We start from the raw sequence: 24,965 nt of genomic DNA on the forward strand, positions 1-24,965 counted from the left end.
GTTTCTACATCAATCTGGCAAACAAACTATGCCTTGATACTGAAGACTCTTGGGAGCCCTGGTCCAAACTAATAAAGTGGGTCCCATGGGTTGCACCATTTCTAGGACCCCTCATTATAATTATACTTCTCATAACATTTGGCCCCTGTATCCTAAATCTACTAACAAAATTTGTTTCTTCCCACCTAGAACCCATCAAGCTCCTGATGGTGATACAAATGGAACCTCCCATGTCAGTGCCTCATGACTGCTACCATGGGCCACTAGATAGGCCACTCAGAGAGTGAACCCAGACTGCCATCACCCATTGCCAGCAGGAAGCAGCTTGAGCAGTCATTGCCCTTTTCCCTAACAGCAATTAGGATTATCTCTTCAGAGGGTGGATTGAGGCAGGTGATAGAGGGATGCAGGCAGATAGCATTCAGGGCCCCTGTAAGTTTCAAGAAGTTTCAAGACCCTTGTAAATTTCAAAACAAAAACAAAAACAAAATACTCCCATCCTACTCAGCCATTCAAAAGTACACTTAGATAGACCATAGACCTCAGCTCTGATTGGGTATGCCCTATGCAAATGAGGCATTGTATTTTCACCCAATCAAGAATGGGTTGTGATGTCATTGGTTCAGTTGTCTATTAGGTCCAGTGGGGGTGGTCTTCCTCCTCTCAGGAGGCAATATAAACCCCAGATACCATAGCCCTGACAGCATTCTTTCTTGGAGCCTCTCCTGATTGGTAGGGTCTATTTCATTTTCATTCTTCATTAGAAGATCTTTGCTGGTTGATCCATACTCTTGGCTTTATTCTTTGTCACCTCTGAGACACGATCCTTGGAAAAAAGAGAGTTCCAAGTGGTAACAATTACTATCTTATCAGCAGTGCCTATTCAATCAGAAATTGGTTCACATATTGTAAGCTGCTGTAGCTGTGATAGTCAGTTTTCTTCAAAGGCACGTCAGCTTGCTTTAAAAAATGGTTTGATTCCACCAAAATAATCTGTGTATCTGAGGACCCTAACCTCATTCACTCTTCTAATAAATTATACTTATGCTCTCAATACAAACTGTAATCCACTAGGATACTATTCCTTCATGGACATCAGGTTTATATCTGTCTACTGCACACCAACTTATTTGGTGTATTAGGAGTAATTGTTAGGGATTTCCAGATATTTAAAACTACCCTCCCTCTAGTAAATCATGTTTCCTTTGATATTTTAGCCAGAAACCTCCAAAATAAAACAATTACAGATTATTCTTGAAAACTTTGAGGAGGGATCATTGATTCCTTCTCATGGGAGCTATAATTTCCACAATGGGAATAATACAATTAAGAAAGTGGGGTTCAAAACTTGTCTCTCATTTAGCAGAAGTCACTAAATGATAGTGTTCTTGTTCTAGAAGTCCAATATCTTTTAATTCTAAATCCACTAACTAGAATTATTATGGCCCTTTATTTCCTCTTAGTTAGTGAAGAGAGTATTGGTAGCATAGCAAATACTTCTTGTTGCATCTATATAAATACTAAAGGTAAGTAGAACAGCCTGTGACTAGGCTAAAAGAAAAAGCACCTGGCTCTCTAATACAGACACTGCTGAATACTGGGACATGTTTTTCAATGCCTGGGTTTCATAATCCACACTCTTGGCTTCAAAATCAGTTACAATGATTAATAGCCGTTTTGTCTCTGACAAATGACTATGTTATACTTGGCTGGTATATTCTGTCCAGAGTATTGAATGCTCCTAAGCATCCATTGTTATGTCCAGTGGTTAAAAAACTTATTACAGAACGAGAAGAAAAATTAACCCTAGTTCATCTACAAATGACATTGAATAGACACTAATGATCTCTGATCTCAATCAAGAAAATATTGGTAGTGATGAAAATCTGGATATCATAGATTTATGTCCTACAGCCTGACATCATGTGTGTTTGGCCATAAGGAGGGTACCAAGAAAGAAAATTATCAGAATTGAAAATTATCAAAACATCCAGAGTTGATCTAGCATTCATAGGTAGACCTCAATATTATTACAAATTAGTAAGACATCATAATCAGGCCATTTTACTTTTGTGTTGGACATAAACAATTTCAAAGAATACCTCAAAAAAGGTTACTCTAAGATTACAATAAAATGAAACAGAACAAGGCCACTTTATAACTTTGTCTAAGCACAGATGAAAAAAGGTCATAAAATTGCTCCCATTTTCTAACAGCATCTAATCTAGAGGAAAGTCTCACTTCCTTTAAAACTGTCCACAATTACACAACGAAGTCCAAATCCTATAATAGTTTCTTCCAAGCAAGTTTTTACTGAGCAGGAATCCCACTGTTCCACACTAGTATATATCTTCTCTAACTCAAACGAGTAATAAAACCTACTTTGTTTAACTATAGATGTATCCCTGGTGGTCTTTGGCTAAAGGTTATCAGCACCACACAGTAGGTGCTTAATGAATATTTGTTAAATGAATGACTCATACATCCTGTCTCCTTCCCCAACTTGCTCTGTACAAGATGGCCTTGCCAAATCCAGTGGTTTTTCTCAGATTAAGTCTTCAACTGATTGTAGACGTTCACACACTTGACTGATCTCTGTCACCCTCACCACCAATACTGAGAGTACCCTTTTCTGGTTCTTCTACCTTTCTGCTTTTTTCACTGCCTTCTCTTCTCAGTCCCTGCTTAAATACTGGAGATCCACAAGATTCTCCACACTCTCCCTGGGATATTTCATTTATCTCTGGAGCTTCAACTACAATCAATATGTGAATGTTTTCAAAAGTTATCTTTCTTACCAAGATTTTTCTCCTGACTTCCCATTAACTCCAACTGATGTACAAATAAGAAAATGCCAAACCAAAACCTTCTTCACGATTCTTTAGAATCTTTGATTGCAAAACATTGCTTAGGAATCCCATGCCTCCATGCTGGCACATCTCCACCTTTTCCAAACCAGATTAACGAGATACTATTAAATACCATCTAAAACACAGTGCACTATAGTCTGACAATTATTTTGGCTCAAGATTTTCTTTCTTATTATCTTGATTCTGAAAGATGGGAATGCTGAAAAGTAAAACTTACTTGTAGCTATGATGGTTTGACTTCTAAATTGCAATGTAAGGAAAGTAGATCTTGATATTTAAGAGAAAAATATCCCCAAATAGTTATGAACTTCCAAATTATAAGTAGTAACATAGAACACAATATAAAGTTAAAATAATATACATTTACTGACACCTGCTATGTGCCTGGTGTGCTTTTAAACTAATTTATATGCATCATCTCCTTTAATCTATCTAATAATAATATGTAGCAATTTTCTAATGAAAAAACTGAAGGCTTAGAGAAGTTATCTAGCTTGCCCAAGTTCATATAAGTAGAAAGCTGTGGGGCCAGTACTGAAACCCAAGCAGTCTTGGAGGAAACAATGATTTTTTTAAGAATATACAAGAAGTATTAACAACTTAAAAATAGATAAATTACAGTATATTAATGTTAAGGACTTATGTTTATCAAAAGACATTAACAAGACAGAAAAAAACACTCTGGTTATAGACTGAAGGAAGATGTTTACAATGCATATATTTGACAAGGGATATATATATCCAGAATATATATAGAAGACCTAAAAATCAATGACAAAAGACAGATATTTAGAGAGGAGGAGCCAAGACGGTGTAGTGAGTAGGGCAGCGGAAATCTCCTCCCCAAACCATATATATTTTTGAAAATATAAAAAATTAAACTATTCCTAAAAGAGATACCAGAGGATACAGTACAACAGCCAAGCTATACCTACATCTGCAAGAACTCAGACTCTCACAACAGGGTTAAGATATAAGCCATGGCCCAGCGGTACCCAAGCACTCCCCCAACCCCAGGTCACCAGTGGGAGGAAAGGAGTCAGAACAGGGAGGGAGGGGAAGAGAAGGAATGCTAAATAACCAGCCCTAGTCATCCACACCAGGAGCACAGACACACAGTGCATGGTAGGCTGGATATTAGGAAAACGGAAAAGTACAATCTGCGAGTGGGTCCCCGCAGCCAGCTTCCCTGGGACAAAAGAAAAGCAACTGCTTTTTGAAAGTCTTAAAGGAACAGGGGCTTCACAGCTGGACAGAATCGTCCTGGCACACTCAGGCCAGCAGGCTGGGAATTCTGAGGAGCTTTGGACACGCCAGCCTCCTGGGAGGCAGCGCAGTTCTAAAATCCATCATGGAGATAAACAGTCTGCCATTCATTACGCCTCTGCCGTGGGCTGGCCACAATGGCCGAGGAGCATGAGAGTAGCTGTGCCCACAGCAGCTGCCAAGAGTCTCCACCTGGTGTGCAGCTGCCTGGGACAGACCCAGGGCTGCTGCCAGCACACAGCTGCACGCCGCAGACAGCAGAAGCTGGGGCAGGGAGCAAAGGGATGCCGTTCTCACAGGAGAGCACACCCAGCATGCCTGCCACTCCCCACAGGGCTCTGGGCTACCCAAAGAGCTGTTTCTGGTGTGTGGGTAATCGACACAGGCAGTGGAGAGGAGCAGTGCATCAAGCAAGCCAGAGAGACTTTGTTCTCCCAGCTAATACACGTGCCACATACCTATGACTATCTCTAGTGCCATGAAAATGCAGAAGAATTTGGTCAAGTCCAGAATCACCCAGACAACCCCTGAGAGAGGGCCTGGGGGGACAGATATAACCAATTTTCTTGAAAAAGAATTCAAAATAAAGGTCATAACCATGTTGATGGACCTGCAGAAAAATATGCAAGAGCTAAAGGATCAAGTTAGGAGGGAGAACACAGAAATAAAACAAACTCTGGAAGGACTTAAGAGCAGAAAGGATGAGGTGCAAGAGACCATTAATGGAATAGAAATAAGAGAACAGGAATACAGAGAAGCTGAGGCAGAGAGAGATAAAAGGATCTCCAGGAATGAAAGAATATTAAGAGAACTGTGTAAACAATCCAAACAGAACAATATTTGCATTATAGGGGTACCAGAAGAAGAAGAGAGAGAAAAAGGGAAAGAAAGTATCCTTGAAGAAATAATTGCTGAAAACTTCCCCAAACTAGGGGAAGAAATACTCTCTCAGAACATGGAAGCCCACAGATCTCCAACACAAGGGAACCAAGGAGGACAACACCAAGATACATAATAATTAAAATGGAAAAGATCAAAGACAAGGACAGAGTATTAAACACAATCAGAGAGAGAAAAAAGGTCAACTACAAAGGAAAACCCATCAGGCTATCATCAGACTTCTCAGCAGAAACCTTCCAGACCAGAAGAGAATGGCATGGTATATTTAATGCAATGAAACAGAAGGGCCTTGAATCAAGAATATTGTATCAAGCATGATTATCATTTAAATATGAAGGAGGAATTAAACAATTGCCAGAGAAGCTACAGTTGAGGGAATTTGCCTCCCACAAACCACCTCTACAGGGTATTTTAAAGGGTCTGCTCTAGATGGAAGCACTCCTAAGGCTAAATAGATGTTACCAGAGAAAATAAAATCAGACCAAAGAAAGCAGAAAAACCAAATACTAACTAAAGGCAAAAAAAAAATACAATTAACTATTCACAAAAGCAGGCAAAGGAAAAACAAAAGAATACAGAATAAAACATGTAACATATAAAGAATGGAGGAGGAGGACTAAGAAGAGAGAATAATAAAGAATCATCAGACTGTTTTTATAATAGCTTAAAAAGTGAGTTAAATTAGATGGTTAGATAGTAAAGAAGCTAATTTTGAACCTTTGGTAACCACAAACTTAAAGCTGGCAATGGCAATAAGTACATATCTTTCAATAATCACCCCAAATAAAAATGGACAGAATGCACCAATCAAAAGACAGAGAGTAATAGAATGAATAAAAAAGCAAGACCCATCTATATGCGGCTTACAAGAGACTCACATCAAACCCAAAGACATATAGAGACTAAAAGTGAAGGACTGGAAAATGATATTTCATGCAAACCACAGCGAGAAAAATGCAGGTGTTGCGATACTAGTATCAGACAAAATAGACTTCAAAATAAAGAAAGGCACAAGAGACAAAGAAGGACATAACATAATGATAAAGAGCTTGGTCCAACAAGAGGATATAACCATTATAAATATATATCCCCCCAATACAGGAGCACTTACATATGTGAAACAAATACTAACAGAATTAAAGGAGGAAATAGAATGCAATGCCTTCATTTTGGGAGACTTCAGCACACCACTCACTCGAAAGGACAGATCCACAGGACAGAAAATAAGTAAGGAAACAGAGGCACTGAACAAAACACTAGAACAGATGGACCTAATAGACATCTATAGAAGTCTACATCCAAAGGTAACAGGATACACATTCTTCTCAAGTGCACATGGAACATTCTCCAGAATAGACCACATACTAGGCCACAAGAAGAGCCTCAGTAAATTCCAAAAGATTGAAACCTACCAACCAACATTTCAGACCACAAAGGTATAAAACTAGAAATAAATTGTACAAAGAAAGTAAACAAAGTTTGAAAAACACATGGAGGCTTAACAACATGCTCCTAAATAATCAATGGATCAATGACCAAACTAAAATGGAGATCCAGCTATCTATGGAAACAAAAGACAACAACACAAAGCCACAACTTTTGTGGGATGCAGCAAAAGGAATCATAAGAGGAAAGTATATAGCAATCCAGGCACATTTAAGGAAGGAAGAATAATCTCAAATGAAAAGTCTAATGTCACAATTATCGAAATTGGAAAAAGAAGAACAAATGAGGCCTAAGGTCAGCAGACAGAGGGACATAATAAAGATCAAAGAAGAAATAAATAAAATTGAGATAAATAAAACAATAGAAAAATCAATGAAACAAACAGCTGGTTCATCGAGAAAATAAACAAAATAGATAAGCCTCTAGCCAGACTCATTAAGAGAAAAAGAGAGTCAACACACATCAACAGAATCAGAAACGAGAAATGAAAAATCACGACAGACCCCACAGAAATACAAAGAATTATTAGAGAATACTAGGAAAACCTATATGCTAACAAGCTGGAAAACGTAGGATAAATGGACAACTTCCTAGAAAAACACAACCTGCCAAGACTGACCCAGAAAGAAACAGAAAATCTAAACAGACCAATTACCAACAATGAAATTGAAGTGGTAATCAAAAAATTACCCAAGAACAAAACCCCCAGGCCAAATGGATATACCTCGGAATTTTATCAGACACAAAGAGAAGACATAATACCCATGCTCCTTAAAGTTTTCCAAAAACTAGAAGACGAGGGAATATTCCCAAACTCATGCTATGAAGCCAACATCACCCTAATAGCAAAACCAGGCAAAGACCCCACCAAAAAAGAAAACTACAGACCAATATCCCTGATGAACGTAGATGCAAAAACACTCAACAAAATATTAGCAAACTGAATTCAAAAATACATCAAAATGATCATACACCATGACCAAGTGGGATTCATTCCACGAATTCAAGTACGGTACACCGTTCGGAAATCCATCAACATCATCCACCACATCAACAAAAAGAAGGACAAAAACCACATGATCATCTCCATAGATGCTGAAAAAGCACTTGACAAAATTCAACATTCTTTCATGATAAAAACTCTCAACAAAATGGACATAGAGGGCAAGGACCTCAACATAATGAAGGCCATATATGATAAACCCACAGCCAACATCATACTGAACAGCGAAAACTTGAAAGCTTTTCCTCTGAGATTGGGAACAAGACAGGGATGCCCACTGTCCCCACTGTAATTCAACATAGTACTGGAGGTCCTAGCCACGGGAATTACACAAAACAAAGAAATACAAGGAATCCAGATTGGTAAAGGAGAAGTTAAATTGTCACTATATGTAGATGACATGATATTGTACATAAAAAACCCAAAAGACTCCACACCAAAATTACTAGAACAATTATCAGAATTCAGCAAAGTTGCAGGATAAAAAATTAACACACAGAAATCTGTGGCTTTCCTATACACTAACAATGAACTAATAGAAAGAGAAATCAGGAAAACAATTCCATTCACAATAGCATCAAAAAGAATAAAATACCTAGGAATAAACCTAACCAAAGAAGTGAAAGAACTATACCCTGAAAACTATAAGACACTCTTAAGAGAAATTAAAGAGGTCACTAACAAATGGAAACTCATCCCATGCTCCTGGCTAGGAAGAATTAATATTGTCAAAATGGCCATCCTGCCTAAAACAATATACAAATTCGAATCAATCCCTATCAAATTACCAACAGCATTCCTCAATGTATTGGAACAAATAGTTCAAAAATACATATGGAAACACCAAAGACCCCCAATAGTGAAAGCAATCCTGAGAAGGAAGAATAAAGTGGGTAGGGGATCTCGCTCCCCAACTTCAAGCTCTACTACAAAGCCACAGTAATCAAGAAAATTTCGTACTGGCACAAGAACAGAGCTACAGACCAATGGAACAGAATAGAGACTCCAAACATTAACCCAAACACATATGGTCAACTAATATTTGATAAAGGGGCCATGGACATACAATGGGGAAATGACAGTCTGTTCAACAGATGGTGCTGGCAAAACTGGACAGCTACATGTAAGAGAATGAAACTGGATCACTGTCTAACCCCATACACAAAAGTAAATTTGAAATGGATCAAAGACTTGAACTTAAGTCATGAAACCATAAAACTCTTAGAAAAAAACATAGGCAAAAATCTCTTAGACATAAACATGAGTGACCTCTTCTTGAACATATCTCCCTGGGCAAGGGAAACAAAAGCAAAAATGAACAAGTGGGACTATATCTAGCTGAAAAGCTTCTGTACAGCAAAGGACACCATCAATAGAACAAAAAGGTATCCTACAGTATGGGAGAATATATTCATAAATGACAGATCCGATAAAGGGGTGACATCCAAAATATATAAAGAGCTCACGCACCTCAACAAAAAGCAAATAATTCAATTAGAAAATGGGCAGAGGAGCTGAATAGACAGTTCTCTAAAGACACATGAAAAGATCCTCCACATCACTTGTCATCACAGAAATGCAAATTAAAACCACAATGAGATATCACCTCACACCAGTAAGAATGGCTACCAACCAAAAGACAAACAACTAACAAATGTTGGTGAGGTTGTGGAGAAAAGACAACTCTCCTACACTGCTGGTGGGAATGTAAGTTCATTCAACCATTGTGGAAAGCAGTATGGAGGTTCCTCAGAATGCTCAAAATAGAAATACCATTGATCCACTTCTAGGAATTTACCCTAAGAATGCAGCACTCCAGTTTGAAAAAGACAGATGCACCCCTATGTTTATCGCTGCACTATTTACAATAGCCAAGATATGGAAGCAAGCTAAGTGTCCATCAGTAGATGAATGGATAAAGAAGAGGTGGTACATATACACAACGGAATATTACTCAGCTATAAGAAAAAAGGAGATCTTACCATTTGCAAAAACATGGATGGAGCTAGAGGGTATTATGCTCAGTGAAATAAGCCAGGCAGAGAAAGATAAGTACCAAATGATTTCACTCATATGTGGAGTATAAGAAAAAAGGAAAACTGAAGGAACAAAACAGCAGCAGAATCACGGAACCCAAGAATGGGCTAACAGTTACCAAAGGTAAAGGGACTGGGAGGATGGGTGGGAAGGGAGGGACAAGGGCGGGGAAAAAGAAAGGGGGCATCACGATTAGCATGTATAGTGTGGGGGGCACGGGGAGGGCTGTGCAACAGAGAGAAGACAAGTAGTGATTTTACAGCATCTTACTATGCTGATGGACAGTGACTGTGAAGGGGTATGTGGGGGGGACTTGGTGAAGAGGGGAGCATAGTAAACATAATGTCTTTCATGTAATTATAGATTAATGATACCAAAATAAAAATAATAAAAAATAAAAAATAAAAATAAAATAAATAAGAGAAACTAAAGAGGACACTAACAAATGGAAACTCATTACATGCTCTTGGCTAGGAAGAATTAATATAATCAAAATGGCCGTCCTGCCAAAGCAATCTACAGATTCACTGCAATCACTATAAAATTACCAACAGCATTCCTCAACGAACTGGAACAAATAGTTCAAAAATTCATACAGAACCACCAAAAACCCCAAATAGCCAAAGCAATCCTGAGAAGGAAGAATAAAGAAGGTTGGATCTCGCTCCCCAACTTCAAGTTCTACTACAAATCCACAGTAATCAAGACAATCAGGTACTGGCAGAAAAACAGACCCACACACCAGTGGAACAGAATGGAAACTCCAGGCATTAACCCAAACATATATGGTCAATTAATATACGATAAAGGAGCCATGGACATACAAAGGGGAAACGATAGCCTCTTCAAGATTTGTTGTTGGCAAAACTGGACAGCTACATCTAAGAGAATGAAACTGGATCATTGTCTAACCCCATACCCAAAAGTAAATTCGAAATGGATCAAAGATCTGAATGTAAGTAATGAAACCATAAAATACTTAGAAGAAAACATAGGCAAAAATCTCTTGGACATAAACATGAGTGACTTCTTCATGAACATATCTCCCCAGGCAAGGGACACAAAAGCAAAAATGAACAAGTGGGAATACATCAAGCTGAAAAGCTCCTGTACAGCAAAGGACACATTAAGTAGAACAAAAAGGAATCCTATAGTATGGGAGAATATATTCCTAAATGACAGATCCGATAAAGGGTTGACATCTAAAATATATGAAGAGGTCAGGCACCTCAACAAACAAAAAGCAAATAATCCAATTAAAAAATGGGCAAAAGAGCTGAACAGACAGTTCTCCAAAGAAGAAATTCAGATGGCCAACAGACACATGAAAAGATGCTCCACATCGCTAGTTATTAGAGAAATGCAAATTAAAACCACAATGAGATATCACCTCACACCAGTAAGGAGGGCTACCATCCAAAAGACAAACAACAACAAGTGTTGGCGAGGTTGTGGAGAAAGAGGAACCCTCCTACACTGCTGGTGGTAATGTAAATTAGTTTAACCATTGTGGAAAGCAGTATGGAGGTTCCTCAAAATGCTCAAAATACTTTTTCCATTTGACCCAGGAATTCCACTTCTAGGAATTTACCCTAAGAATACAGCACTCCAGTTTGAAAAAGACAGATGCACCCCTATGTTTATTGCAGCACTATTTACAATAGCCAGGAAATTGAAGCAACCTAAGTGTCCATCAGTAGATGAATGGATAAAGAAGATGTGGTACATATATACAATGGAGTATTATTCAGCCATAAGAAGAAAACAAATCCTACCATTTGCAACAACATGGATGGAGCTAGACGGTATTATGCTCAGTCAAATAAGCCAAGCGGAGAAAGACAAATACCAAATAATTTCACTCATCTGTAGAGTCTAAGAACAAAGGAAAAACTGTAGCAGGAAGGAACAAAACTGTACCAGACTCACAGAACCCAAGAATGGACTAACATTTACCAAAGGGAAAGGGAGTTGGGAGAATGGGAGGGTTAAAGGTGGGGAAGAAGGAAGGGGGTACTATGATTAGCATGGATAATGTGGGGGGTGGAGGAAAGGGGAGGGCTGTGCATCACAGAGAAGACAAGTAGTGATTGTACAACATCTTGCTCTGCTGATGGACAGTGACTCTAATGGCGTTTGTGGGAGGGAGTTGGGGTAGGGTAGAGCCTAGTAAACATAATGTTCTTCATGTAATTGCAGATTAATCATAACAAAATAAAAAAATAAATAAAATAAAAAAGTTCATAAAAAAAGAATTTCAGATGGCCAACAGACATATGAAAAGATGCTCCACATTGCTAATCATCAGAGAAATGCAAGTTAAGACCACAATGAGATAGCACCTCACACCAGTAAGGATTGCCACCATCCAAAAGACAAACAACAACAAATGTTGGCGAGGGTGTGGAGAAAGGGGAACCCTCCTACACTGTTGGTGGGAATGTAAATTAGTTCAACCATTGTGGATAGCATTATGGAGGCTCCTCAAAAAACTCAGAATAGAAATACCATTTAACCCAGGAATTCCACTCCTAGGAATTTACCCTAAGAGTGCAGGAGCCCAGTTTCAAAAAGACATATGCACCCCTATGTTTATCTCAGCACAATTTACAATAGCCAAGAAATGGAAGCAACCTAAGTGTCCATCAGTAGATGAATGGATAAAGAAGAGGTGGTACATATACACAACGGAATATTACTCAGCTATAAGAAAAAAGGAGATCCTACCATTTGCAAAAACATGGATGGAGCTAGAGGGTATTATCCTCAGTGAAATAAGCCAGGCAGAGAAAGCCAAGTACCAAGTGATTTTCTCATATGTGAAGTATAAGAACAAAGAAAAAACTGAAGGAACAAAACAGCCACAGAATCACAGAACCCAAGAATGGACTAACAGTTACCAAATGGAAACGTACTGGGGAGCATTTGTGGGAAGGGAGGGATAAGGAGGGGAAAAAGAAAAGGGGTATTACGATTAGCATGTATAATGTTGGGGTAGGCACAGGGAAGGCTGTGCAACACAGAGAAGACAAGTAGTGTCTCTACAGCATCTTACTATGCTGATGGACAGTGACTGTAATGGGGTTTGTGGGGGGGTACTTGGTGAAGGGGGGCGTCTAGTAAACATAATGTTCCTCATGTAATTGTAGATTAATGACACCAACATTTTTTTAAATGGGCAGAAAGAAGAAATTCAGATGGCTAACAGGCACATGAAAAGATGCTCCACATCACTAATCATCAGAGAAATGTAAACTAAAACCACAATATGATATCACCTCACACCAGTTAGAATGTCCATCATCCAAAAGACAAATGACAATTAATGTTGGCAAGGATGTGGAGAAAGGGGAACCCCCTGCACTGCTGCTGGGAATGTAAATTAGCTCAACCATTGTGGAAAGCAGTATGGAGGTTCCTCAAAAAACTCAAAATGGAAATATCATTTGACCCAAGAATTCCACTCCTAGGAATTTACACTTAGACTGCAGCAGCCCAGTTTGAAAAAGACATAGGCACCCCTATGTTTATCACAGCACTATTTACAATAGCCAAGAAATGGAAGCAACATAAGAGTCCATCAGTAGATGAATGCCTAAAAAAGATGTGGTACATATACACAATGGAATATTATTGAGCCATAAGAAGAAAACGAATCCTACCATTTGCAACAACATGTATGGAGCTAGAGGGTATTATGCTCAGTGAAATAAGGCAGGCAGAGAAAGACAAGTATCAAATGATTTCACTCACCTGTGGAGTATAAGAAGAAATAAAAACTGAAGGAACCAAACAGCAGCAGTCTCACAGAAACCAAGAATGGACTAACAGTTACCAAAAGGAAAGGGACTGGGAAAGATGGGTGGGAAGCAAGGGATAATGGGGGAAAAGGGGCATTAAGATTAGCACACATAACATAGGGGTGTGGAGTCATGGGGAAGTCAGTAGAACACAGAGAAGACTAAGTAGTGATTCTATAGCATCTTACTACACTGATGGACAGTGAGTGTAATGGAATATGTGGTGGAGACTTGATAATGGGGGGAGTCTAGTAACCATAATGTTGTTCATGTAATTGTACATTACTGATACCAAAAATAAATGAATGAATTAATTAATGAATGTATAAATAAATAAATAAATAAAATGTGTGGTGGTTGTCTAAGGGGAAAGAACTTGTGAATTATGAGCTAAACAAGCTTTTTTTTTATCATGGAACACCATTTTTAATTGAGAAAGTAACATGAACTGTTTATTCAGGTGGGTATTTGGCAGTAATTTTAATTTTGTTGATTAATTTTTGAAATTGATCTATATTTGATATACAATATTGTATTGGTTTCAAATATACACCATAGTGATTCACTGGTTATAAACATTATTAAATACTCACCACAGCTAGTATAGTTACTAGATGTCAACATAGAAAGAATGTTGAACAATCACTGACTATATTCTATGTACTGACTTTCATCCCTGTGACCAGTATATTATGATTGAGATTTTATGCTTCTTTATCCCCTTCACCTATTTCACCCACCCCCCCCAACCCTTCACCCATGGTAACCACCAGTCATTTCTCAGTGTCTATGAGTTTATTGCTGTTTTGATTGTGTTTAGATACCATATAACTGAAATCATATGGTATTTATCTTTTTCTGCCTGACTTATTTCATTTGGCTTAATATACTCTAGGTCCCTCCTTGCTGTTGCAGATAGCAGGATTTTTTTATTATGGTTGAATATTCCATTGTATATATGTACAATGGAATATTGGTCTTTATCCATTTAACTATTGATGGACACATGACTGCATTCATACCTTGGCTATTATAATGAGGCAATAAACATAGGGGTGCATATATTGTTTTGAAGAGGTATTTTGTTTTCTTTGGATAAATTCCTAGAAGTGGAGTTATTGGGTCAATTGTATTTCTATTTTTAGTTTTTTGAGGACCCTCGATAATGCTTTCCATTGTGGCTGCACCAGTTTACATTCCCATCAACAATGTAGAAGGGTTCTCTTTTCTTCACATCCTCACAGAGACTCATTATATCCTACCTTTTGAATAGTGACCATTTTGACTAGTGTGGGGTGATAGCTCATGGTGGTTCTTATTTGCATTTCCCTGATGATTAGTGATGTGCAGCCTGTTTTCATGTGCCTGGAGACCATCTGTATCTTCTTTTTAAAAATGTCTGTTCAGGTCCTCTGCAAATTTTGTAATCAGGTTGGCTGTTGTTATGGTGTTGAGGCATATGAGTTCTTTATATGTTTTGGATGTTAATCACTCAATGTTAACCCCTTATCAGATATATCATGTACAAATATATTCTCAAATACTGTAGGATGCCTTTTTTTCTTATAGATGGTTTCCTTCACTTTGCCAAAGATTTCCAGTTTGATGTAGTCCCACTTCTTTATTTTTGCTTTAGTTTGGGGAGATGTGTCCAGAAAAAAAAAATTACTTCTGTTTATGTTCAAGAGATTTTTGCTTATGTTCTCATCTAAGTATTTTATTTTTCCATGTGTTCCATTTAGGTCTTTAATTCATTTCAAGTTTACATTTGTGTATGGAGCTAGACCACAATCGTTTTATTCTCTTGCATGTAGCTGTCCAGATTTACCAACATCATTTATTGAAGACAATGTCTTTCCCCCACTGTATCTTTATGGCTTCTTCATCACATATTGACTGTATATGTGAGGGCTTATTTCTGGGCTCTCTATTCTGTTCCATTGATCTATGGGTCTGTTCCTGTGACACTATCATGCTGTTTTGATTACTCTTGCCATATAGTACAGCTTGAAATCAGGGAGTGTGATACTGCCAGCTTTGTCCTTCTTTCTCAAGATTGATTTAGCTATTCAGGGTCTTTTATGGTTCCATATAAACTTTGGGATTATTTATTCTGTTCATTGAAAAATACCATTGTTATTTTGATAGGGATTGCACTGAATCTGTAAATTGTTTTTGGCAGTGTGGCCTTTTGACAATATTCTTCCTATCTGTGAGCATAGGATATGTTTCCATTTATTTGTGTCTTCTTCAATTTCTTTCATCAGTACTCATAGTTTTCAGAATAAAGGTCTTTCACCTTCTTGGTTAGGTTTATTCCTTGGCATTTTATTATTTATGATTACATTATGAACAGAATCATTTTCCTGATTCCTCTTTCTGCCAGTTCATTGTTAGCATATAGGAATGCAACAGATTTGTGTATATTGATTTTGTATTCTTCAACTTTGCTGCATCTGGTTTTTATGACTAATAGTTTTTTGGTGTAGTCTATATGTAGTGTTGTGTCACCTGCAAATGGTGAGTTTTACTTCCTTTCCAATATGGTGTCTTTTATCTCTTTCTTGTCTGATTGCTGTGGCTAACACTTCCAGTACAATGCTTTATTTGGTAGAAATGTTATGGAAAATTAACAATTTGAGCCTGTTACATTAAGAAAACAATTGACAATATTGATTGCCAGTTATAAATTTGTGCATTCATGTGAACATTAGAATTTCAGAAAATCTGTATTTGCCACTATGACCTTAACAGTTTCCCATAACTTCGTGATAAGTTTCAATGGCAATATTAACAAATGATTTTTAAAATCTTATACAATAAAGTGTACATGCATGAACACAAGTGTGCAAGATTTATATGTCATGAGTACAATTGTACAAGACTAAGCAAAGTAATATTTTCCAAATGACCAATCCATGATACCACAAAATAATGCCTGGATAAATCATTTATTCAAAGTGCAAGATAGACCAATGGATTCTTCTAAAGAAAGTATCATTGTTATACAATCTTAAGAAGGTTTCACATGAACAACCATGTAGTTTCAACATTCACCCATATTATCAAGTCCTTAACCCCCTCCATTGCAGTCACTGTCTATCAGCACAATAAGATGTAAAAGAGTCACTGATTGTTTTCATGCTGTACTGCCTTCCCTGTGACCTACCTTTATTGTAATTGTGAATTATAGGTTCCCTTAATGCTCTTCTCCCTCCTCCTACCCTCCCCATCCCCTTCCCTTTGGTAACCAGTAGTCCCTTGTTGGAGTCTGTGAGTCTGCTGCTGTTTTGTTCCTTCAGTTTTGCTTTGTTGTTATACTCCACAAATCAGTGAAATTGTTTGGTACTTGTCTTTCTCCACCTGGCTTATTTCACTGAGCATAATACCCTCTAGCTCCATCCATGTTGTTGCAAATGGTAGGATTTGTTTTCTTCTTATGACTAAATAACATTGCGTTGTGTATATGTACCACATCTTCTTTATCCATTCATCTATTGATGGACACTTAGGCTGCTTCCATATCTTGGCTACTGTAAGTAGTGCTATGATCAACATGGGGGGGGGGCATATGTCTTTTTGAATCAGGGATCTTCTTTTCCTAGGTGTGGAATTTCTGGGTCAAATGGTATTTCTCTTTTTAGTTTATTGAGGAACCTCCATACTGCTTTCCACAATGGTTGAACTAACTTACATTCCTACTCACATTGTAGGAGGGTTCCCCTTTCTCCATATCCTCACCAGCACTTGGTGTTTCTTGCATGTTGGATGTTGGCCATCCTAACGAGTATGAGTTATCAAGCATTTAGTTTGATGTAGTCCCACTTGTTCATCTTTGCTTTTGTTTCTGTTTCCCAAGGAAATATGTTCAGGAAATAGTTGCTCATGTTTATATTCAAGACATTTTTGCCTATGTTTCTTCTATGAGTTTTATGCTTTCATGACTTACCTTCATGTCTTTCATCCATTTCAAGTTTACTTTTGTGTATGGAGTTACACAATAATCCAGTCTCATTCTCTTACATGTAGCTGTCCAGTTTTGCCAACACCAACTCTTGAAGAGGCTGTCATTTCCCTATTGTATATCCATGGCTCCTTTATTGTATATTAATTGGCCATATATGTGTGGGTTTTATCTGGGCTCTCAATTCTGTTCTATTGATGCATGGGTCAGGTTTTTGTGCCACTACAAAATTGTTTCAATTACTGTGGCTTTGTAGTAGAGCTTGAAGATGAGGAGCATAATCCCCCTAGCTTTATTCTTTCTTCTCAGGATTGCTTTAGTTATTTGGGGTCTTCTTTGTTTCTATATAAATTTTAGAACTATTTGTTTTAGTTTATTGAAGAATGCTGTTGGTATTTTGATAGGAATTGCATTGAATCTGTAGATTGCTTTAGGCAAGATAGCTATTTTGACAACATTAATTCTTCCTATCCATGAGCATGGGAGGTAGTTCCGTTTACTGGTATCTTCTTTAATTTCTCTCATGAGTGTCTTGTAGTTTTGAGGGTATAGGTCTCTCTTGCCTCTTTGGTTAATAAATATTTTATTCTTTTTGATGCAACTGTGAATGGAATTGTTTTCCTGATTTTTCTTCTTATAGTTCATTGTTAGTATATAGGAATGCAACATATTTCTGTGTCTTAATTTTGTATCCTACAACTTCGCTGAATTCAATTGTTAGTTTTAGTAGTTTTTTGGTGGATCCCTTAGTGTTTTTTATGTACAATATCATGTCATCTGCAAACAGTGACAGTTTAACTTCTTCCTTACCAATCTGGATGCCTTTATTTATTTGTGTTGTCTGATTGCCATGGCTAGGACATCCAGTACTATGTTGAATAGAAGTAAAGAGAGTGAACATCCTTGTCTTGCTCCCAATCTTCGAGGAAAAGCTTTCAGCTTTTTACTGTTAAGTATGATGGTGTCTCTGGGTTTGTCATATATGGACTTTATAATGTAAAGGTATTTGCCCTCTATACTTATTATGTTGAGAGCTTTTATTGTGAATGGATGTTGAATTTTGTCAAATGTTTTTTCAGCATCTATGGAGAAGTTCATGTGATTTTTGTCCTTTTTTTTGTTGTTGTGATATATGATGTTGATGGATTTTCAAATATTGTACCATCCTTGCAGCCTGGGAATAAATTCCACTTGCTCATGATGGATGATGTTGATATATTTTTTAATTTGGTTTGCTAATATTTTGTTAAGTATTTTTGTATCACTGTCCATCAGGGATATTGGTTTGTAATTTTCTTTTTTTGTGGTGTCTTTGTCTTGTTTTGGTATTAGAGTGATGCCAGCATCAGAGAATGAGTTTGGAAGTATTCCCTCCTTTTATACTTTTTGGAAAACTTTAAGGAGGATGGATATTAGGTCTTCCTTAAATGTTTGATAAAATTTAGCCATGAAGCCATCTCGGTCAGGAGTTTTGCTTAGGTAGTTTTTTTTTTACCAATTTGATTTCATTGTTGGTAATTCTCATGTTCAGATTTTCTGTTTCATCCTGGGTCATTCTTGGAAGGTTGTATTTTTCTAAAAGTTGTCCATCTCTTCTAGGTTATACAATTTGTTAGCATATAATTTATCATAGTATTCTCTAATAATTCTATGTATTTCAGTGGTGTCCCTTGTGATTTTTCCTTTCTCATTTCTGATTCTGTTTATGTGTGCAGGCTCTCTTTTTTTCTTGATAAGCCTGGCTAGGAGTTTATCTATTTTGTTTGTTTTCTTGAAGAACCAGCTCCTAGTTTCATTGATTCTTTCTATTGTTTTATTCTTCTCAACTTTACTTATTTATGCTCTAACCTTTATTATGTTCCTCCTTCTACTGACTTTGGGCCTCAATTGTTGTTCTTTTTTGAGTTTCATTAATTGTGAATTTAGACTGCTCATTTGTGACTGTTCTTGTTTCTTGAGATAAGCCTGTATTGTTATGTACTTTCCTTTTAGAACTGCCTTTACTCTTGTGGGCTGCCACAGGTTGTGGGCTGTTGAACTGTTGTTTTCATTTGTCTCCATATACTGCTTGATCTCTGTTTTAATTTGGTCATTGATCCACTGGTTATTTAGGAGCATGTTTTTAAGCCTCCATGTGTTTGTGGGCTTTTACTTTTCTTTGCATAATTTATTTCTAGTTTCATACCTTGTGGTCTTGGAAGCTGGTTGGCAAAATTTCAATCTCTTTGAATTTACTGAGTCTCTTTTTGTGGACTAGTTTGTGATCTATTCTGGAAAAAGTTCTATGTAGACTTGAGAAGAATGTGTATCCTGCTACTTTTAGGTTGAGTTTTCTGTAGATATATTAGGTCCATCTGTTCTAATGTATTGTTCAGTGCTTCTGTCTCATTACTTATTTTCTGTCTGGTTGATCTTTTGGTGTGTAACATATGTTGAAGACTCCTAAGATGAATGCATTGCATTCTAATTCTCCCTTTAATTATGTTAGTATTTGTTTCACATATTTAGTTGCTTTTATATTGGGTGCAGAGATGTTTATAATGTTTATATCCTCTTGTTAGACTAACACCTTCATTATGTCATGTCCTTGTTCCTTGTTACTTTCTTTGTTTTGAAATCTATTTTGTCCAGCTACTGCTACTCCTGCCTTTCTCTCCCTATTATTTGCCTGAAATATCTTTTTGCATCCCTTAACTTTTAGTCTGTATATGTCTTTGGGTTTGAAGTGAGTCTCTTTTAGGCAGCATATAGATGGGTCTTGTTTTTTTATCCATTCTGTAACTCTATGTTTTTTGATTGTTGCACTCGGTCCATTTACATTTAGTGTGATAATCAATAGATATGTACATATTGCCATTGTAGGCTTTAGATTTGTGGTCACCAAAGGTTCAAGGGTAGCTTCCAAACATAATATAAAGGGATTTTTTCACTGCTTCTTCTTTTCCTCCTCCACTTTTTATGTATTGAGTGTCATAACCATCCCCTTTGTGTATCCCTTGACTAACTTTGTGAGTAGGTAATTTAATTTTGCATTTGCTTAGTAATTAGTTGATCAACTTCCTTTACTGTTGTTTTATTTCTCTGGTGACAGCTATTCAGCTTTAGGAGCCCTTCCATTTAGAGCAGTCCCTTTTAGATACACTGTAGCAATTGTTTGTGGGTGATGAATTCCCTCAATTTTTGCTTATCTGGAAATTGTTTGATTCCTGTTTCAAATGTAAATGATAATCTTTCAGGGTAAAGTATTCTTGGTTCTAGGCCCTTCTGCTTCATTGCATTAAATACATCATGCCACTCCCTTCTGGACTGTAAGGTTTCTGCTGAGAAGTCTGCTGATAACATGATGGGATTTCCTTTATATATGATCTTTTTTCACTCTCCTGCTACTTTTAATACTCTCTCCTTGTCTTTGACCTTTGCCATTTTAATTATTACATGTCTTGGTGTTGTCATCATAGGGTCCCTTGTGTTGGGAGATCTCTGTACTTCCATGACCTGAGAATGTTTCTTCCCTAGATTGGGGAAGTTTTCAGCAATTATTTCCTCAAAGTGACTTTCTATCCATTTTTCTCTCTTCTTCTTCTGGTACCCCTATAATGCAAATATTGTTGTGTTTGGATTGGTTGCAAGTGTTATTATTCTTTCATTCCTAGAGATCCTTTTTTCTCTCTGTGCCTCATCTTTGTTTTCATGTTCTCTAATTTCTATTTCATTTACTGTCTCCTCTACCTCATTTTATCTACTTTTAAATACCTCCATTGTATGTGAAATTTCATACTGTATTTTTCCACATTTCTCCCTTTCTTGAAGTCCTCTCTGAGATCTTGATATTTTTCTGTATGACTTTTATTTTGAAATATTTATCAAGAAGATTGGTGATTTCAGTTTCAATGAGCCCTCTTTCTGGCATTTTTCCTGCAATTTTGTTTGGACCAAATTCTTTTGCTGTTTCATTTTTTTTAACATTTCCTATGGAAGAAAATATCTTTGTGTAGTTGGTATCCTCTAGTGCTCAGAAGCTTTACTCTCTGATGCTGCTGACACCTGTTGCATTGGCAAGGGTCACAGGAGAGCATAACTGGCACCTGCTGGGAGGAAAGAGCTCTTTCCTGCCTTCCTAGATGTAATACCTGCCTCCACTACCAGGTCCAGAGAGCTGAGTGTGCAGGGAGGAGCCTCTGTGCTATGCCCTGTTGCTACCATAGATAAGGCCACCCACTGGCTGGCCTGGCTCAATGGTGGGGCCAGCAGGTGAGTGGGACCAGTGTCTACCAGGAGGAAGCAGCAGCAGGGTGTGTACTGCAATGGGGGATCTTGGGGCTGCATTGCCAGACAGAGGGATGGTGCATCCAAAGGTCTTTTGAGAGTTCCCAAACAGCTGTGCTGAGTGTGCCAGGATGATTTTGTATACCTGGCCCTTTCTCCTGAGCAGCAAGCTCTGTGTAATATTTGTCCCTTTAGTGGCCCTCTTGCTGCTGGGAAGTCTTTCAAACTTCCCACCTTTCTTCTGTCCCAGGGGGCCAGTTGTGCATACTGTTTTTCCACAAAAGACTGGAATTTCAGTCTCTCCCAGTATTCTACCTGTCTTTGCTTTCCAACTCCACCAATCTCCAGAGCATCATGTAATGTGGGTTTGTGCTCCTGAAGCAGATCTCCAGGGCTGGGTGTTCATCAGTTCTGGGCTTTTACTCTCTCCATGCTCATTTTCTCTTCTTCCCAACTGTGGGCTGGGATATGCACTGGGGAGCATTTGGTCCTGCCACATGGCAGCTTTGCTACTTTACCCTTTTCTGTGAGGTCTTCCCTTTTCCCCAGATGTAGGCCGTCTGTTCTGCAGTCTTCAGGTCACTTTTTCAGGGTTAGTTGTATTTGCTGTATTTTCATGTTTTATGTGATTTTGGAAGGAGGTTTCTGCCTCACTTCTCACACCACTTCCTTTTTCCTCTTTCTCTCAACTAATGGATTTTAATGTAATAGAATATACAAAGTTTATTGATATGGTTTCTGGTTCCACTCTGCAACTAGCCTCTATAAAAGTACACTTGCTGATTGCAGGATACAAAACTAACACACAGAAATCTGTGGCTTTCCTATACACTAACAATAAACTAATAGAAAGAGAAATCAGGAAAACAATTCCATTCACAATAGCATCAAAAAGAATAAAATACCTAGGAATAAACCTAACCAAGGAAGTGAAAGACCTATACCCTGAAAACTATAAGACACTCTTAAGAGAAATTAAAGAGGTCACTAACAAATGGAAACTCATCCCATGCTCCTCGCTAGGAAGAATTAATATAATCAAAATGGCCATCCTACCCAAAGCAATATACAGATTCGATGCAATCCCTATCAAACTACCAACAGCATTCTTCAATGAACTGGAACAAATAGTTCAAAAATTCATATGGAAACACCAAAGACCCCCAATAGCTAAAGCAATCCTGAGAAGGAAGAATCAAGTGGGGGGGATCTCACTCCCCAACTTCAAGCTCTACTACAAAGCCACAGCAATCAAAGCAATTTGGTACTGGCACAAGAACAGAACCACAGACCAATGGAACAGAATAGAGACTCCAAACATTAACCCAAACATATATGGTCAACTAATATTAAATAAAGGGGCCATGGACATACAATGGGGAAATAACAGTCTCTTCAACAGATGGTGCTGGCAAAACTGGACAGCTACATGTAAGAGAATGAAACTGGAGCACTGTCTTATACCATACACAAAAGTAAATTTGAAATGGATCAAAGACTTGAAGGTAAGTCATGAAACCATAAAACTCTTAGAAAAAAACATAGGCAAAAATCTCCTTGACATAAACATGAGTGACCTCTTCTTGAACATATCTCCCAGGGCAAGGGAAACAAATGCAAAAGTGAACAAATGGAACTATATCAAGCTGAAAAGCTTCTGTACAGAAAAGGACACCATCAATAGAACAAAAAGGTATCCTACAGTATGGGAGAATATATTTGTAAATGACAGTTCCGATAACGGGTTGACATCCAAAATATATAAAGAGCTCACACACCTCAACAAACAAAAAGCAAATAATCCAATTAAAAAATGGGCAGAGTAGCTGAATAGAATGTTCTCTAAAGTCACATGAAAAGATGCTCCACATCGCTTGTCATCAGAGAAATGCAAATTAAAACTACAATGAGATATCATCTCACACCAGTAAGGATGGTACCATGCAAAAGATAAACAACAACAAATGTTGGTGAGGTTGTGGAGAAAGGGGAACCCTCCTACACTGCTGGTGGGAATGTAAATTAGTTCAACCATTGTGGAAAGCAGTATGGAGGTTCCTTAAAATGCTCAAAATAGAAATACCATTTGACCCAGGAATTCCACTTCTAGGAATTTACCCCAAGAATGCAGCACTCCACTTTGAAAAAGACAGATGCACCCCTATGTTTATCACTGCACTATTTACAATAGCCAAGATATGGAAGCAACCTAAATGTCCATCAATAGATGAATGGATAAAGAAGATATGGTACATATACACAATGGAATATTACTCAGCTATAAGAAAAAAACAAATCCTACCATTTGCAACAACATGGATGGAGCTAGAGGGTATTATGCTCAGTGAAATAAGCCAGGCAGAGAAAGACAAGTACCAAATGATTTCACTCATATGTGGAGTATAAGAAAAAAGGAAAACTGAAGGAACAAAACAGCAGTAGAAGCACAGAATCCAAGAATGGACTAATAGTTATGAAAGGGAAAGGGACTGGGGAGGACGGCTGGGAAGGGTGGCATAAGGGTGGGAAAAAAAGAAAGGGGGCATCACAATTAGCATGTATAGTGTGGGGGGCACGGGGAGGGCTGTGCAACAGAGAGAAGACAAGTAGTGATTTTACAGCATCTTACTATGTTGATGGACAGTGACTGTGAATGGGGATGTGGGGGGAAGTTGGTGAAGGGGGGAGCCTAGTAAACATAATGTCCTTCATGTAATTGTAGATTAATGATACCAAAATAAAATTTTTAAAAAAGTACACTTGCTGAGTTTTGTCATAGTCTCAAAGAAGAATGTCTATTTACTGAAGTAAGTTCAGATTTTTTTCAGTTTGTTTGAAGACAAAACAACACATCATTAATAGACGAAATGCAAAAGCAGCCACTAGATACAGCTATCATCTGTTAAACAATAAGGTTTGCAGGAATCTAAAATGATACCATTACTTTCACTATAAATTTTGTTTTGGAGAATACATTTTTCATAAAAACATGCTATTTATGTTAATATGTAATGGTTTATTATTTCTATTCTTTTTGTAGTCACCATCTGTCAACACACAAAGAAATTACAATATTATTGACTACGTTCCTCATGCTGCTATTCTTATATGAACATAAAACTTTTTTTAATTCCCCAGTTTTAATTTGCAATATGGTAAACATGAATAGCTATCAAACACAAAAATAAAACTGTTTGAGGTCCTCAATAATTTTTAATAGTATAACATGGTCCTGAGGCCAAAACATTTAAGAACAATGCCTCTACAGTAACTAGGTCATGTTCCTGGTTCTTAAGCTTCAGTGGCCTACAAGCATTCAAGGCCTTTCACAGTCAGGCCTAAAGTTTCCTTTCAAGTCTCATCTCCTGTCTGTCTCCTCCATGAACCCTACACATCCCCTGCATCTGAATTAA

At 37.6% G+C, this 24,965-nt stretch overlaps 1 protein-coding gene across 14 annotated transcripts in view; it reads right to left on the minus strand.

The window, feature by feature from the left end:
- OPHN1 (oligophrenin 1) overlaps positions 1 to 24,965 on the minus strand; it is a 665,513-nt gene that overhangs the window by 128,503 nt on the left and 512,045 nt on the right. The window contains exon 24 of one of the 14 annotated variants that reach the window (XM_037017098.2): positions 447 to 826. The exons of 12 other annotated variants lie outside the window; for them this stretch is intronic. In XM_037017098.2, the coding sequence (XP_036872993.1) occupies positions 798 to 826 (29 nt within the window). In that variant the 3' untranslated portion in view covers positions 447 to 797. Of the gene's footprint in view, positions 1 to 446; positions 827 to 24,965 lie in introns of those variants that run through there. One more of the 14 variants, XM_037017091.2, reaches the window with a different exon arrangement.

The sequence above is a fragment of the Manis javanica genome, chromosome X (assembly GCF_040802235.1).
Source record: "Manis javanica isolate MJ-LG chromosome X, MJ_LKY, whole genome shotgun sequence".
Taxonomy (NCBI): domain Eukaryota; kingdom Metazoa; phylum Chordata; class Mammalia; order Pholidota; family Manidae; genus Manis; species Manis javanica.